Genomic DNA, 18,461 nt, shown 5'->3' with positions numbered 1-18,461 from the left:
ACATTTACAATCTTCCATCCCTGTTAAGTCTTAGTATTAGTATCTGGTTTTGCCATTTAAAGTACAATATAATAAATAAGCACAATGTTCAAACTATCAAACCAATGCTAGTTACAATTAGAATCCAACATAAAATTAAAGACTCGGAGAGAAAATGTATTAAAACTAGCAATGAAACAATACCTCATCATTCACTGTGTCATCTGCATATTAAACACAAGAGTCTCAATCCTAATTAAGTTAAATTAAAGCTTAATGAATTTTTAAGCAGGTTTAATAATACAGGAAAAAAAAAAATACTCACCAAGGGGGAGCCCTGGGCTCACTTGGCCGATGTAGAAATACAGAATAACTGCTGCACCCAGGCTGACAAGGGTGTAGATCCACTGAATGACAAACATTATGATGAGGGACACGATCGCCTGTTGAAAAGACATGGTTTGGTGTTACCCCAGAGTCCGTAAGATAATATAATGATGACAATCTGACAGTCCTTATTCTGCAAAGCCCAGCAGCTCCGCTGACCTCCTGCTCTGGCCCTGTGGGACAGCTGGCAGTGCAGTGTCCAGGCAGGCTGCTCACCTTCAGACACAGCCTGACACCCGGTCAGCAGTTTGTTCCTCAACCTCACAAGACGAACATGCATTGCAACTCTAACAGAAACTCTTTAATAACTGAGGCAGTGAGGCTTTCAAGTTGTTATGAGAGCATCAGCAAATGCTCTTTTGTTTTTGCCAGAAATGCTCCATCTTGGTTTTAAATACACACAAAACCAGTGCTTTGATGGCATTTCCACACCTCCATCTTTCTCAGGGTCTTCTTGGGAGCGCTGTGTAAGAGACATGCACAGTCAGAACCCAGGACACAGACACTCAGAATTATCCTAATGAGTGTTTTCTTTTAGGTGTCTCCCTCCTAATGATGCCCCGGGATGGGGACACAACAGAGGCTCTTCTTGCACAAGACCTGCTGCACAGCCCAGGTCCTGCCCATGGGAGGAATGATGCCAGCTGCAGCTAGGTGGGTGGATGGATGCTCCTGGGCATTTGGTGGCTGAGCCGGTGGTGCAGCAGAACCCCTGGGGAACCACGTCATCTCCTGCCTGCAAAACACTCCACAGCATGTGGCTTTTGACCTCAGGTAGAGGTAGAGCACTCAGGTGAGCATTTCCACACAGTGTTATCTGAAAAGATTTGGGTATGGCATGGCTGAGGTTTCTTGGCAATGAGGTTCCCATGTTACACAGAGCCTCGTTTGGTCTCACTGTTAAAAGGAGAGACAGCACAGGTTTACAGTGTCATCTTCAGCAGCACAGAGGTAGCTTTCAGTTCAGTAAGCTACCCTGAGTCCTAGAGGCAGCGTGGACCTCAGGTCTCTGCTTGGCTACTCCAAGAGGAGTATCCAGAGGCTCACCAGCTCAGGAGGTAGATTTGGCTCAAGGAGCATATGAATGGGGGCAGGGGTAGTATCTTCGTGGGTGAGGTAAGGAACAGCAAGGGGCAGCATGAGGAGAAAGAACTAGAGGAGTCCAGACTGACACAACTGGTGAAGCTCGAAGAGAGAGGGCAAAGGGGAAAGGAGCCAGGATGAACAAATGCATCTGATGTTTGCTTCTGTGATTTTATTTTGCATCGCTGATCGTTTCTCAGCTCTGCTGCAACCTCCTCCCAAGTCTGACTATTGACAGGAAACCAAATCTGCTTTAATGAACACATCAGTCATCTCCGTAAAGCAAATTCCCCCACGAAGGCAGGGAGCCGACCACTCTGCAATGACACGGTTTGGGAGCCACGTTAGTTGCTGGGCCCAGAGACAGCATCAGGGTGCAACCTCCTAAAGATGTCATTGCCAGAGAGGAGCCTCCACATCCATCCCAACCCCGGCACCGCAGTCCGGTGGGACCCCTCACCAGAAGCCAGCTGCTGGCAGCAGCAGCAGTGAATTTGAAAAGTAGGTGTCAAACTCCATCTGAGGATTAAACTAAAAGGGTTTGGTGTGTTGTTCGAGTGGGTTTGTTACATTTTACACACAGCTATGAAATCCCCATCCATGCAGCAAAGCCATATGGGTCATTCATTATGCATATCTGACCCTTTCCCTGTCATCTGCCCAATAATCCATCTTCCTAAAATGAATTTAAATGTCTTAAAGTCCTCGGCAGCTTGAGACAGAAGCTATTTAAAAGCTATTTATTCTTTAAAATAACGTGCTGGAGGAATGCTTCACTTTCCTCCCTCAAAAGATGGAATTTCACAGCCGGGCTGCTGGTATCAGGAGGTCAGCATTAATGAAACCCCACCTCGAGCTTGCAGAAACTGGCTCATAAATAAAAGCAACACAGCTTTGAAGCTAATGTCTCATTCCATCCCACAGCAAGAAAAAGCAGGCTGGCACACAGTGAAAAAGGGACACTGATTTTTTCCCAGTCAGCCATGCATCTCTGAAGTCCTAAGATGCCAGACTTTGATTTTGTATCTTTTGGGTTTGGGTTGGGGTTTGGTTTATTGCTGTTGTTGTTTTAATTAATATGTCATCTGGGTTTCTCTGAATTTGAATGGCTGGATGCATGGTACCTTGAGTATTTAATTCAGGTGACCTGGAATACTAGAAACAAAAACCATTTTAAAGTACCGGAGTGCATTTACACTGCAGTAAGGGAGGAATTTCCTTGTTTTCTCCCATCACAAAGCAGTGGTCAAAATAAAAGAAAATTACTTACACCAGCAAAGGAAATCCAATGGTTGAAGAATCTGGAGTAGAAGGATTCTGGTATTTTCTGAATTCCCAGCTCTGGAGTTTGTTGCTTTATAGATGATTCTACAGGAAAATGAAAAGACAGACAGACAGACAGACAGAAAGACAGACATTAGAAAGGAGCTAAAGTAGATTATTTTCTATTTTACATTACCAGACTCCAGAAAACCAAAGAAGTTCTAGCTGACAGCAGCGTATGGAAGAGTTAAACCAAAACCTCTAAAATTAAAACCAAAAAGGAGTGCGAGAAAAAAGCCTAATTGCTAACTCTGGTGCTGAGTCCATTTGAAGGCCACATCTGCCTATCTCTGCCTCAGTTCCCCTGTTTGCAAAAGAAGACAAATAAAAGCTCTTCTCCATTGGAAGGGTTTACGAAGCTTAATTGACTAATGCTGGTAAAACACTACAGCACTGAGATGACAAACTCCAAGCAAACACACAGTATCAACTACCCATATCGCCAACAAAACAAATTCAGACTCTTAGCTGTGGATGTTGAATTAGACTCCACCTGTGGCACAAGGACCACTGCATTTTCATAGCCTGAGTTTTAGACTCACACAGCTCCATCCCTCCTACGCTGCACCAGGATGAAGTAAACTCCAAGATACACTCAAAACCTTTTTAATGTACAGTGCTAAGAGTGCATGTGTAGAATGAGTATATAGTAAACAACCCTACACTAAATATAGTCCTGCCTGCTTTCCTGTGATTAATCCTCCATAGGACATTGCATTGGAACTTCTCCCATGATGCACTGTGATGAACTCTACCCTCACCTGGAATAAATGATATTATTACTATGAACCACCAAATGACAGCCCTGTATAAAGCTAGTTTCACACCTGCCTTCAGGAAAGGACTGAGAGGACCAAGGTTATATACCATTCCCCCATGAGCATGGAGACATCCATCTCCTACAGCCCTTACCTTCTCCCCTCTGGCTGCAGAGCGCTGGCACCTCACTGCAGAGCTGCACTCCCCGCTCCAGCAGCCTGGGTGGCTGCTGGGCATCCGCAGCAGGTGATGAGCATGGACCCATGTCACGCTGACAGCCCTGCTCAGCCAGGTCCTGCTGGCTCTCGTTGTGGGGCTCTGCAGTCTCATCACAACCATACTGAGCTGGGGGAGCATCATGGTGGAGATCCAGGAGAAAGCTGTCTTGTAAGGTCTGCTTGGCTGGCTTCTTTGCCTTCTTTTGTTTGACCTTCTGGGTTAAATTCTCAGCTCCTCCTTTTTTGCAAGTACCTGGCTCACTACAAAATGGTTTAAAAAGCTGGTCCATGTCTTTTGTGAATTCTAGCAAGGTACCATTTGACCTGCTTTGAATTACTCCATCTGCTGCATGGCTGGAGGGTTTGTTGAAAATTAAAGGCTGGGAAGAGTGAGCAGGTCTAGCGTTTTCCAGCTGGGTCTCATGAGGTTTCTGCTGAACGTTGTAGCTCAAGGACACTGAGAAATAGGAATAGTCTACAGCAATATACGTCAACATGAAGTTGATGGTGACTATGGGAGCAAGAACGTTCACTTGCCCAATGAAGACAAAAGCCATGGTGATGAGACTTGTTAAGCAAATTGCAGCCACTGGAGTCTTGTTGGGTCCTTTCTAGTTCATAAATAAAACAAATTTACATTTAAATTAATAACCATGAGCCTCACTGTGAGGATTCTCCACTTGCTCAGCTGCCATGGGTGGTTACCTGGGCAGTCTGCAGTACCCCCTTAGTCATGACATACATGCATGCATGTGCAAGGAGAGGCTCACTAGCTTAATAAATTAAAGAACAGGCTGGAAGCCAAAAGCTGCTGAGCTTCCACCACACCTCTGAGCCTTACTCAAGCTTTGTCTTTGGAAAATTAATCCACTCTCACTCCGTATCTCCATGGTAAAACAATGTCATTAAAGCAGCAATAAACCTTCAGAGAGATTTGTGGGGCTTATGGGAAGTCTGGCAATAAAATGTGTTAATTAGAGTTAACTGTTCGTCTCTAATTTCTCTACAGGACTGCCAATGGAAAGGCTTCGCCTGCCAGACACAGTCAAGGAAGCTCTGCCTGCATGGAGCGGTGCCACCTTCACATCAGCAGCTTCTGGCCCTGCCCTGACATGAGGCTGAGTTAAATCCATGGTCTGCTGAGCACTTGGGGTTTCACTCCCTCCATCCACACAAGCCACATCTGCCCAGCGCAGGAGGAAAGCAGCAGAGAGGTTAGGCAGCCGAGGATGCTGGAGGGTGGGAGTCAGCCCCCAGCAATGCCAGGTATGCACTGGGAAGGCAGGCAGCCAGGAGAAACGCTGCCTGCTCTTCAGCTCTGGGGTGGGGTGAAGGCAGGGAGAGGAGGAGAAAAAGAGAGACAAAGCAAAGGGCATCGGGGCTGGAAAGACTTGAGCCATCAGCTTATGAACTTTAATCCCAGGTCTAACGTGCCCTTCCTTGGACCAGGCACTGTCTTGCTGTTTTGGTACCCAAAAAGCCTGTGCAGGCTGCATAAAGACCTCGCTGGAAAATATAAGATATCTTACAAAATATCTTAGGTTTTCACTTACTGCATGTGCTTTTTTAATAAACACACAGCTCAAATGGAAACTATTTCTATTTCCTCCACTCTTATTTATTAATAGAAAAGGGGACCTGTTCTGGACCTTACACCTTTTCACAATGACATAGAAATACAACTCGAGGACAAAAGAACACAGTTCTCAGAAAGCATCTTCAGTATCAGAAAGATGTACTGAGATGGGGAACAGATGGGACGATCTCAGGATGCGTCTGGCTTGGGTTTAACTCTACAGAAAACACTTGTGTCCTCCCCATCAGCTGGGGTTATGGTGACTACAACACTTTCTTCAACCACAGAAAAGAACTGATGTGGAACAGATTGGTAAGGGCAAACTAAATTTATTAACTCTCCATAAACCAAATCTAGACAATTTTCAAGGTGTCAGAGAGAAGGAAAGGGGAAAAGTGATCTGCCTTTGATTTCTCACCTCTTTTTGAGCCCTTCCCATCATGGCACTCTGCCCAGACAGAGTTCAGAGCAGAAAAGTTGACAGAAAGAAAGAAAACTATCAGAGAAGAGAAGGAATAAACTTTGCAGTCAACTTTACTAAATCTCTGAGAATTTCACAAGGGTTGCCAAGTGGAGAACATCCTGTTCTGGGATCACTTGATAACTGCCTTCAGGAGCTGGAAGTTTTTGCTGTCATTATTGTTGCTGCTTCCCCTATAATTATTACTATTTATTATTATTATTGCTATTATTATGACTTTAATTTTAGAAAGTTACTTTGAGAAACGTGAAACAAAGGACAGAAAATTATTATACTTATAAAACTTAAATATTTTTAAACGTTCATAAATACCAATATTGTAAAATATTTTTCTGTATTTACAAGCTGCTCTGAAGGAGCAAAACATTGTAAGGTTTTGCAGCCACTAGGCACACAGTCAGGTACTGCAGGTTATTGAGAGTGAAGGAATTATTTTCTTCCTGTTTAGAAGAAAGGAAAACCATAAAAAATAGTTTGCTACTACAGAGTCCTTAATGACTGGTACTTTGACTGATCTCAGTAGAACGACTCATGTGAATGAGGATTATTTGTGAGGACAAGAATAAAGCCTCCTGTCATATTCAAAGCAAGGCTTTGTTTCAAAGCATATCAGCCCCCTAACTTAACCTTTTAAATCTATTATTTGTTTTTATTTTATAGTGTCCAAAAGGCACCTTATCTTACAAAGAAGTGTCCTTTTCTCCAGTGTGCACAGACTGAATCCACAGCACCACGACTAGTCATGTACTCAGCTATGAGGTTACCAAAGAGGATAGGAACAGCTTAAAGAAAATGTGCAGGAAAGAAGAAAAAAGATAAAGAGGCAGTTGCCATCCATTTCACCAAGTGCTTGGACAAAAGCTTCAGGCCTCTGCCCTGGACAGGAGGGCAGAGAAGAGCTAGGTACCTCCCTTGGTCACAGTTAGGTTCAGTACCAGCATAGATAAGGCATTTGCAAAAAAAAACCCACAGGAAAAGTTTTGTCATAAGTGGCTGTTTTACTGGGGACATCTCAAAGAAGCAGGTCTGAAGGAGGAAGGGGATCGAGGCAGCCCAGGAAGGGCTGTCTGTGTGTGGGGGCAGTACAGACAGCCCTGGGGCTGGGGTGCAGAGGCAGGGTGAGTGAGATGCTAGAGTGAAGCAGAGCTGCTCCTGCGTGGTGCTGAGCCCCACAGGAGGGCTCAGGGCAGAGGTGGTGCAGCACAGGGGACAGGCAGGGAAAGGACCACAGGCAGCTAGGCTCTTGGTTTTTTTAATAAAACCACCCATTTCCTGGCTTTCCTGACTATGCATAGGATACCAGATCCCAAGTCTTCCCCTTCCGGCATTTCATACGTCCCCCATCTCACCCCACAGACACATAGAAATCCTGGCTTCTTGAATCACCAGTTTTCCTTAAGGTGAAGGTTTGACAGCAATCTCACAGAAAGGATGACTAACCCCACGTCCAAGAAAGGCAAGCATGGGGATCACGTTCTCCTGGGCGATGCACTGCAGGATCCTGGGTGCTCCATACAGTCCTCCCATGCAGGAGGCCAGGGACGAGATGTACAGGCCTAGCAAAAACAAGAAACCCACCAAGGATACCTGGAGGAAGCGGAGAGAATGCAAAGTTGATTATATTGTTCTTTAAAGACCCCTGAGCAGTCTTAAATACAGGTATTTTAAGAGATGACATACATGTTGTAACATTGCTAAATGAACAGAATGAGCCCTGGGAAAGCAGCAATTTAACTGGTGTGTGGTATGAAGTGCAAGCAATTAATACAGGAAAATTATCCCATAAAAGTAATTTAATACTGAACATCCTGTACCGACAGAGTGATTTGACAAGCTCATATCCAAGAAATTCTTTGTCACTTGGAGCAATTGCAGTAAAGCAGCAGCTATTAAATTCCACTTAAGTAACTGGAAGTGAGTTTATTTCAGGAGAGATCACTTATATACAGAGCACATCGTACAGGAAAAGCTGCCCAGGCTTCCAACCATCCAAAACAGGAAGACAAACCCCTGTGTCCCAGAGGGGAAAACCAATCCTGAAAGAAAATCCACAGTAAAACCAAATCCAAATTGCCACTTAAACAAATGGCATCTCAAAAAATACGCTCTGAAGGATATAATATAGTGACCTTACTTTCTTGTCTTCAATGAGAAAATAATTTTCTTCAGCCAACATGAATCTTTAAAAAAATCTTTAAAGCCACAGTGATAACAAGGCTGGGATTATTACAGGTTTCTAGTGAGCATCCTTTCAAACGGGGAGCATCTCCTGCAGGCATGGAGGGAAACGAGGGCAGCTCCTGGTCTATCACACAGAAGCAAGGACTGGGGTCTCCCTGCACATGTCCCCACTGTCAAGAGCTGCAAGCACAGGCAGCATATCTAAAAAAGCCCCACCGAAATACACAAAACACCACAATATGAACACTGTGCAAGAAAGCTTTGAAATGGGAGCGCTCCTGGTACCATGGTGTAAGGGTGTGGGCAGACACAGCCAAGGAGACTAAGGTCTACGGTCACCTGAGCCATGCCCAAGTCCTGCAAGACCACATGAGTCTGACAGCCAGCCACAGAGAAAGGCAAGGTGTGGGGGGTAACACCAGCACAAAGGCCAGGTAGGGAGAAGAAAAAAAAAAAAAAAGCAAATTTTGGTCCAGATCCATCCTGCCCATACTCCACTGAAGTGAGCTGCTGGAGGTGCAGACAGGTATCTGTGGCAGGGGATGTCACCGGATGCACGTCCCCTGCATCCCACATGTCCTTTGTTCCCACCCCTCCTCTTGTGGAAAATAAGGTCTAAATGAACATGGGTCCTCCCAGCTTCTGCCCCTGTTGAAGTCAGGTGACATATGCTTTATTAGAAGGAATTACAAACATTTGCATGGCTAAAGATGATTCAAGCTACATCTGCCTTTTCCTCGTCTATGAAATCCACACACAGCAAAAAGGAGATTGGGTAAAAAGCCATGAAATGCTTGCTGTTTGGGGAAGGCGTGTAAAATTAATGTTGTGGTACAGAACCGTTCAAATTTCCTACCACAACATTTCTTTTCCCTATGACAATCCACTTGGCCTTGTGAATTTTATCCTGCAGGACGGAAGAAACTTGAGGCAAAGATGAGCAGATATCAGCTTTCATTAGACACTCGATGGGGAATCTCCCCTTCGCTCTCCTCTAATCCTGCCTTGCTTTGAGAAATACTTGGAAACAATCAGTTGTACCAGACATCATATGTTATTTTAGCTGCCAAAAATGTTTGCATTTAAATGTACTACTTGACATTCAAATCAGGGTTAGAGGGGAAGAGTCCTTTTCACCAAGGCTGATGAAAGGGTTTGCTGGGGGTTTTGAGCACGGAGAGTGTGAATACTTTGTAAGAAATTGGCACTTCGAGCTCATTAGAAGTGAAATTACTGAATCTCAGTTTTATGTTTAAAAAGCCAAACAAGTATTGTAAGGGAGAAAAGCAGTCAAGCACTCACTCACCTGTGAGTGACAGAAAGGGAGAGTTTGGGTGTATAATGAGCTCTCCCCCCTCCCTCTCTTCACACAAAGTCATTAAAATCTAAAGCAGCTTGTAATAACTCAAAGAAGCAACATGAATATTGGGATTGCACCATTGTTTTGTTCCATACTAGGGTTTTGTTTGATTGTTTGGGTTTTTATATTTAACATTATTAAATAGCTTCACATTCTTTCATTCTTTACTGGGAGATGTTTCATTCCCCTGCCCTCACAAGGGTTTTGAAGTTAAAACACAGCTTTAACAATCTCTCTCTCTTCAGCTGATTCATTTTAAGCTGATTCTTTTAGTTACTGTACTTTTCGTCCACTAAACCACTGACATACAAAGACATTGCCTTAAAGCAGGTAGGCTCATTTTTTTTTTCCCCTAAAATAGAAATTATTTTTTACCTTAGCAGGAAGTGGCAGGAGCCCCACCAATAATTTGGAGCTTATTCTGGGGGCTAGAGGAAGTCTAGAGCTACAACTACTTTGAAAGAAAACAAAGCCAGAGTTTCAAATTGATATTTTGGATTAAAACAATATTACAAATCAAATAAATGGCAAACATCTCGATTTTAAATTAATCATAAGAAATAGTGTCAAATATGGTGAACCCATGATTTTGAGTAATGCTGAATAACAGAAGGTTAGCCCTTCCATATCCTATTTAAAGTAAGACAATAGCACACACCAAAATCTTTTGCTCTCTTTTTAAAGGCCTGCAATGATAAGGTTCATTGCCTATAACACTACAAACCTTCCTCATGTATATACACCCATGTGGAATGTCTCGAGTTTAATAATCCTATTGCTCGCCCTGCAATTACAGCCCACTAGATATGGAAATGTAAGCTTCGCTTGACTTAGTAAAGATAAGCAGTGGGGTTCTTTAGAGATTTCAATTTGGTTTAAGCTTTCACCAATGAGAAAGGATACATTGAATAAAATACAGCATTTATCATTAGACCACATTAGCATATTTTAGCTCTTAAAGCTATTGCCGGGTGATTATGCCAAGATTCAGCATTACTGGATATGCTAGTGAATGCAAAGCTATTCAAATCAATTGTACACTAGGATTTACAATGGGGAAATCCCCCTGAATTTCAATGAGGGATGGGTACCCAAATTCCTTAGGCTTTTGGAAAATTCAAGCATTTAGTAAGGCAGATGGCAACCAAAAGCACCATTATATAAAACCACGCTGGGTTATTCAAACAAGTTACCTTCTCTGCTATCATGAAGTCATAGCGGAGTGACTGACGGGTACAAATGGCTCCCAGCAAAAAAACAAAGACCATGTACAGAAACCACCTGCAAACAATAAAAATAAACTATTTTTTTTCCAGCAAGAGAAGACCACTGAGAATTCTGCCCATTAGCAGAGCCAGGAGAAGGTCAAGTACCCACAGGCTGGGTCTTCAATCACTCTGCATGGCCTGTTCCTGCATGATTTAGCCTCAGGGCTAAATTTAATACTGGCCCACGTTACCTACCCACTACAATGTGCCAGGGACAGCCACAGCGTGACTGTACAGTGCCGCTGAGGGGAAGTTACCTGCACTCTTGATGTGTGCATGGGGGAGATAACCCAGTCCTAAGGAACAGACATTTTGGTAGGGCCTGTAGCAATAGGACAAGGGGTAATGGTTTTAAACTAAAAGAGGGTAGATTCAGGCTAGAGATAAGGAAGAAATCTTTTATGATGTGGGTGATGAAACACTGGAACAGGTTGCCCAGAGAAGGTGGTAGATGCCCCCTCCCTGGAAGTGTTCAAGGCCAGGTTGGATGGGGCTCTGAGCAACCTGGTCTAGTGGAAGATTTCCCTGCCCATAGCAGGGGGCTTGGACTGGGTGATCTTAAAGGTCCCTTCCAACCCAAACCATTCTATGATTCCATGATTCTGCAGGTACACAGATCCCTTCATCTGGCAGTTACACTAAACACTGCAGCCAGCCTGCTCTACAACCTCAGTCATGATCCTCCTCTGGTGTCTCTGGCCTTTCCAGTACTCAGGTGGAGGGATAAGCTAGTCTGTCTGCAAAGTCCAGACAGCAGAGATGTGAATGACCACTGTCCATCTATCTGTGATACTTCTGTGGAATCCCCTCACATAAAACAAGCACCAATTTCAGCAGGAATCCCTCTAAATTCTGAAGGCCCTACCTTTCTGTCTGAACCTTGGTATGCAAGTAAAAGTAATAATTTCAAAAGCCATTCAGGTGGCAATGAAAGCAGGCAGGGAAACCTACTTTTTTAAAAATATGTAACAGTATTTAACTCCTGGAAAGCAGCATTTCCTGGGGGAGAGCACCGCTTGGGGATGCAGAGCTCCTGCATCCCCCTGGCCTTGCAGGTGGGTGGGTCATCTCACCTGTCTTGGCCCCATTTTCCCAATAATAAGAATTATATTTTAAAATATTTTTTATATTTTCTATTTATATAGAAAAATAAAGCACTTTGAAATCAACAGCAATAAGTGACAAAATCACACACCCCAAGCCTTCGAGAACTTTGCATCCCGCTCTGGGACACCTGGGCTGCAGCAACACAACTGCTCTAGTGCCAACACAGATCCCACCCAGCAGAGGAAGGACTGATTACATCCGCATTAATGAACCTCTTCTCTAACCCACCCAGAGAAGGTGGTGGTAATGGATGATCATTTGAATGAGAGCCAGACCTTAATTTTCCAGATGGCTGAGTAATAAAAGGTTGATGGGAATATGAAATGGATTGGTCACATCCAGGGCAGTCTCCAGAGAGTAGATGTTCCCCAATCTATGACTTACGAGGTTCCAATAGCAGCCAGAGACCCCAGGGGGATGTTGGTAGCAGGCTTTTGGAGATCTCCACTCATATTGAACCCAGCCATTACACCTGTATTTTGTAGAAATAAATGCAATTTAGAGTTAATCTAAGTTATAGCATATATAATACATATTATAATATGTAATATAATTTAATCAGTCAGTTAATTGATTGCTTCAGAACAGTAACTGTATCACTTCATTGTGCTTCCAGACACACGAATACTGGCTCCCATCGATTGCTTGGTAAGAAACTGTTCATGACTTCAATAGAAGCAAGCCACCACTAGCACGTCTACAAAGAACCCTTTGTCCAGTTTGAACAATGCCGGGGAGGGAGAGCAGAAATCTGAACAAAACCCATCTTATCTTAATGCAAACCTCACAGAAGATAGTGCTGTCCAATTGTTGAAAAGAAAAATGCTACCACTTATCATGGCAGCGCATTCAGCAGGTGGTGCTACCCCCCCAGACTGGATCCATTACAGGTCCCTGCATTCATGGGGAACAACCACCATTACAAAATGGCCTGTCCTGTCTGTGTTCAATGACAATCACATGTGCATTTAGCAGAGGGAGTAACAGGGCTCAGCACGTAGGTGGCACCTTCCAGCCAAGGGATCTGCTTTGGAAGTAGACATTATCTCTACTTTGCAGATAGGACAATAGAAGTGCTAAGAGGGCAAATGATTGTCCCAGTATGATGCAGAAAACATGTGGTAGGACTAAGAATAAAGTACCGAATTATTATTTTAGGCTAGAGTACAGGGTATTGTACAATCAGTGACAGTCCATAGCCTAAAAAATTACCACCTAAATATGCAAAAAAGGGGAACAGCATGGAGGAAAGGATTACAGGCTTCACGCTGAGGCCAGGAACCCAAGGTACTGATTGGTTAAGAGGCTTTGCCTATAGTTGAAGAAGGAGTCATACCAGACTTGTCAAGAAAACACAACCTCTCTTGTCACATTATCCCAAAACTTTTCCTAGAAGACTTCAGATATCTGCTATAAATAAATTTAAAAAAAATAATCTATGATTTAGAATCCTGATGTGAATTTGGACAATTTGAAGGCAGGACAGAAGAGCCTCTTTAAGACTCTAACTTCTGCCCATCACTGTCCCACCCCTTGGATGTCAAACTAATGGCTTTATAAGGACACACGGGCCAGGTGCCAGCCAGCAGTGCTCATGGGACAGTCCCTGGGAGCTGGGGTGAGATCACCACAGAACAACAATGAGGAGGAGGACGCCAACGCCACGGCGCTTGCAGCATCTGCCAGCCCCAGCAGCAGGGGACCGACCATGCGTCGGTCTGCCCCTCAGCTGCCAAGTCCAGCAGTCATTCCTCATTTCCAAAAGGCACAAGAATGATGAAGTCAGTCTCTAAGGCTGCAAATCTGAGTGACTATAGCTCTAAATCAGTGACAACCCATTGCATTTTAAAGCTCAAACACTGATTGCTGCTTGGGAGGTTTTTTTCCCCAAGACAAAGGGTTAATAGGAGCCGTGGGACAAATCCCAGGGTAAAGGGGACAAACGCAGCTCAGCCAGGTGGATGCCTTTCCTACAGACATTGCATGGCCACCAGTGGACTGCCAACAAGGAGCAATGGTTGGGTTGCTAATCGAGGAGCAGGGGGGCTCATTTCCCTGCTCTCTCCTAGGCTTTGCTGTGCATCTTCATAGCTCCATCTTCCCACTTGCTCAATGGGAATTGTAACACTTCCTCTCCTTGCTGTGCTGCTGTGATGATAGCACATTAACGAGCACAAGGCACTCACATGTTGCCAAACATATTGTCCAAACATCCAGGGCTTTATTTATTTATTATTAATATTTTTTCCTTGATCATCTTTTTTTTTTTTTTTCCCCTTGATCATTCTACTCAGCAGCCATCTTTTTCTGTCCTCCTCTCCACCACAGAGCAAGAGCTCCAACAGCCACCCCCCTATCCCACGGGCTTGTGGCATTCCTCAGATCCTGGAAGAGCTGTCTTCCAGATTTAGACCAGATTTGAATCCTTGACACCATACTGAAAACGCTACAAATCAAAATGAGTTCTTAATTTTCTCCTGGAAGGCTATTCTGTGGACGTACTTCTGAACAGCACTGCTAAAAGCCCATCAACTGGTGGGCTTTTCCCCCGATAAAGCTTCCAAGCCCTGTTCAAGCACTGGTCCTTTTAAACAGCTACCCAACAGGCTTAGCTGGAGATGAGAAGAATCAGGAAGGCAGAAATCCATGGAAGTGGTCACAAACATCATGCTGAATGAAGTCTTTATGAAGCACTCTTCAGTGACATGTTACTTTGCAATTCAGCGGCAAAGCAGAAAGCTGAGAATACTCTGAACTTTTCTTCCAAAGGGAGCAAACTATTGTCAGAAGGACAGCTGTTAATCTCATGTGCCTCTTGGCCAAGTTTCCCAAACATCTGGCACCACCTCTAAATCTTCCAGCTTGAGCTTGACTCACTTCTTCCTCATCCAAACTCCTGCCTCAGCAAAGCACTGGGGAAACACCAAAATGGTGTTTTCTGGGCTGAATATGAAAAAAGTTGAAGACATGCGAGTCATCAGCACAGCGATGACTGCACAGCCTGGGCCACCTCATTGCTTCCCTCCCACAGACACACGCATATTCAGGAGCAGCCAGGAGATGACCTGCCAGAACCCACATAAATGGGATCTTGAGGTTGATAATTGACCTCCTGCCTGGCAGAGATTAGGGGTCAGACCCAGGCCACCGCACACCATTAGCTTCTGTCAGGACCTCCAGGAGGTCAGCAGAGTCTCCTGGCTTCCACTGACAAAGGCCAAGGCCACCACAGAGGAAACCAACACAGATATTCTCCACCACTCAGGTGAAAGCCATCTCCTCCGTGCTACAATTATGCCTCTGACCTGACTACTATAAAAATATGGACATTGGTAATACAGACATATGGACAATGCCAAAGCCACCTCTCCACCAACACCCAAAAAAGAATTTTTCAGACAGGATGATGGGTGCCACAGAACAGTACTGACAAGGTCTTTTGTGAGCAGCAGACTAACCACCCCACTTTTCAATGAAAGGACGACCTGATTCATTTTCAAAAAAACCTTAAACAACCTCCACCATCCGTAGCCTCAGGCACCCCCTGCCAGAGAACTGGTCTGACTTGTGAGAAGCCACAAACAGCCTTTCTAGAGACTCTAAATACTCAACAGAAGAAAAACTCTACACTTGCATAAAGAAGTTGGGACATTCCTTCCTCCAGACACAGACCTGTCCCTAGGGAAATGGCCAATCCCTTCTGAACTCAAGCAATCATATCTGCAGATTGCCCATGGAGAAAATTATCCACCTCTCTGTTTCAACGAGATAGCAGGCTGGATTTTCCACACTGGCTATTATCTCAGAGAGCAGCAGATAATGACAAAGCTTCTGGACAAGGAAGCATGAAAACACGGTCAACTCAGCCAGGAAATTATGGCTGAGACAGTCTGTACATTGCTGCTATTCCCAGCATAATCCTGTCCTGGGCATCATCCAGGCGGTGGATACGTGCATGAGGGGACCACCTACATTGTACATTAGACACAACCATCAGCTTCACCAGCTCTGGCTTCTAACTCCACCAGCTATGGTTTATAACTGTAGATATGACTGCTTGCAAACACCCATTGCATTTTCCAGTGAATTTACTATGAAATATAAAAGGGTTTTTTTTTTCCTTCACCCAAGAGATGAAGAATGGAAAATCTTAGATAAGAATTGTAGCTAATTTTTTAAAAGGACCAAATTCTCCACTGATGTAAGCTGGCACCTCTCCATAGACTTCAATGGAGTTGTGCCAGTTTACATCATCTGATAACTTAGCCCAAAACTTCTAAATCTATTTGCTGTCATTTTGCAAGTGCCAAATATGGTTTATTTCAGAACTGGTTTCAGTACGATGATATTTTCCACTAACGCTGCTTCAAACGTCGTCTTACTTTCTTATATCACATGACAGCACACTTCTTTCATTAGACAGAAAACCTCGGGGATTTACTAGAAAAAGAAAAACATTCTCTGCACCACAGAAACGACGTTAAACTTCCTTTTAAAAATGCATTGATGGCTGCATGGCTACTGCTAGGAGCTGACTGTGGGCAGCCAGCTCCTGAGACTCCTTCCCCGTGCAAAGCCCTGGCTAGATGGGTAGCTGGGTGTTTGCGTATCACAGCACAGCAGCAAAACATGTGCATTAAGAAGGTATTTACAAACATGCAGAAAAACATCTGGTTAATGCACAGAATCTCTGTAGGGGTATGTTCACATCTTCCGTAGCAAGTGTTAGCCCTTTTGATTGAAGTCGGCAAATCTGAGTCCTCCATGTCCATGCACTCCCATTTAGGCCAGCTCTAGATGTATGTTTTGGATCACTCAGCTACTTCTCTATTATTAAATGACAAACTTTAGGGAATAAAGCCAGCTGCACTGCACATCCAGCTGAAATGGTTTAAACAGCTATTACCCAGGAAGCAAATGGACCAGCCTCTGCTTACCACCGCTCAACCGTAAAACCAGGATAACTTCACTCATGTTGCTGGAGTTGTACCAATAAAATACAGAGAAACAGAGACAACAACCTGACCTGGAGCAAAACGATCCAAGGAGGATGCTCATAGGAAGCAGAATGTCACTACCAGTCTATGAAAGGCTGGAACGACCATCCCATCCCTTCCAGCTGAAGCACCCAGCTACTCCTCCTGCCCATTTGGTCACAGCAAGGGTCTCCTTGCAGGTCCTGCTCCCCTTCCCTGAACTGGCTGCCCCTCTTTGCTTTTACAGCTACCAGCGTGTATTTCTGAAGTTTCCGTTTCACTGCTATTTCTGGTGGAAATGGGCAACTTAAAACCACTTTTCAGCACATCCCAGAGACAAATTTAAACCAGTTGAATTCAGATAACCATTTCAGAGGGAGAGGAAAGAGTTTATCCTAAAGAGATCAAAATAGTTTCACTTCAAAGAGGAACATTTAATCTCAGAAAGGCCCAAACATCTTGTTTCACAATTTCCTAAACATTTTTTTAAAAAACTTTGTTATCAAAAGAGCATCTTAGATCATAAACTAGCATATGCTAAAAATTAAAAAGAGTAAACACAACATTTAATAATTAAAGATAAACAGAACATTGCTTTGGGTCAAAGAAATGTTTCAAACTGGCTTGAAGTAACCCCTCAAAACTAAACAACATATTGTTTCACTGAAACTGTCTCCAAATTTCTGTTGCATTTTAATGCAAAGGATCTTGCTTCCAGCGCTTCGACGGGGTCACTGTGGGGGTTCCAGCTGAGGCAGGTACCACTTGGGGATGGTGCTGGACAGGAGCACAGGCTGGAGGTGACAGCCTGGGAGTGACGTTCACGTGTCCCTGCCACTTCTTTTCATGCAGAGGTGCTGGGGACTGACACTGCTGCTCACTCACAATCTGCCTCACACTGCCTGCCCTGCATCAGAGGCGCTGGCAATCCTATCGCATCTCTCAGCCTGCTATTAATGACGCTGCCAAACCCATCCCTGAAATGTCATCTCCAATCTTACGGACCGCCTGTCCTGCTGGCAGGCTCCAGCTGCATCCAAGCAATGCCCACAATGTGGTGGGAAGCAGCTCTGCTCCAGCACGGGGGATCCCGAGAAACCCGGGGTACCCTCTGCAGGCCTAGCATCACACCCCCATCGTGGGGGAGGAATCGAGCTAAGCCAGTGTGGGTCAGGTGGGACGTGGGGGAACCAGCCCTCACGCATTGCCCCAGCTCTAGGAGATGTGAGCTTTATTCCCAGCGCTTCTGAGGTTGCACTGGGCTTCCCATTCATGATCTGCAGCAGAGGAGTCTTGACTCCCACCCTAAAGATTTCTTAATCAGATCGCAAGTTCTTTCATGTAGAGCACCAAACACAACCCTACGCTTTATGAGGTTCCTGAACTCCGCAGCGCTACAAACAGCAGTAACAGGAGCAATAGCAATGTTATATGGTGCCACTGGCACCACTACACTGAAGGAATAATTTAAATCCTGTAAATAACCAAGCAATTAAAAAGAACGCATGAAAAGCTGTGCAGCAACCAAAGTAATTATACATCTGCCCAAACTGTATTTTCAGAGAATGTTTAACATTACTACTGGTATTACTACTGCTAACTAACAAAGCAACAGGCTGCCAGGGCTTTAAATAAATTATGTCTATTGGCTTTGGCCTTCTTCCTAGGAGCCAAGCATTAGCAGTGATGAAGAACCATTTAATATGGCTAATCACAGTAATTTTCTACACAGCTTTGTCATAACTATTCCTTCTTCCGTAACC

The 18,461-nt window shown here is 44.3% G+C and overlaps 1 protein-coding gene across 1 annotated transcript in view; it reads right to left on the bottom strand.

The window, feature by feature from the left end:
- Positions 1–18,461, bottom strand: part of SLC12A8 (solute carrier family 12 member 8) — a 50,504-nt gene that overhangs the window by 5,945 nt on the left and 26,098 nt on the right. The window contains exons 6-11 of the mRNA XM_074828691.1: positions 12,107–12,194; positions 10,541–10,628; positions 7,247–7,393; positions 3,685–4,360; positions 2,720–2,817; positions 305–422 (exon numbers count right to left, since the gene is read on the bottom strand). Of these exons, the coding sequence (XP_074684792.1) occupies positions 305–422; positions 2,720–2,817; positions 3,685–4,360; positions 7,247–7,393; positions 10,541–10,628; positions 12,107–12,194 (1,215 nt within the window). The remainder of the gene's footprint in view (positions 1–304; positions 423–2,719; positions 2,818–3,684; positions 4,361–7,246; positions 7,394–10,540; positions 10,629–12,106; positions 12,195–18,461) is intronic.

The sequence above is a fragment of the Strix aluco genome, chromosome 6 (assembly GCF_031877795.1).
Source record: "Strix aluco isolate bStrAlu1 chromosome 6, bStrAlu1.hap1, whole genome shotgun sequence".
Lineage (NCBI taxonomy): Eukaryota > Metazoa > Chordata > Aves > Strigiformes > Strigidae > Strix > Strix aluco.
This window is presented reverse-complemented; position numbering and strand designations above follow the sequence as displayed.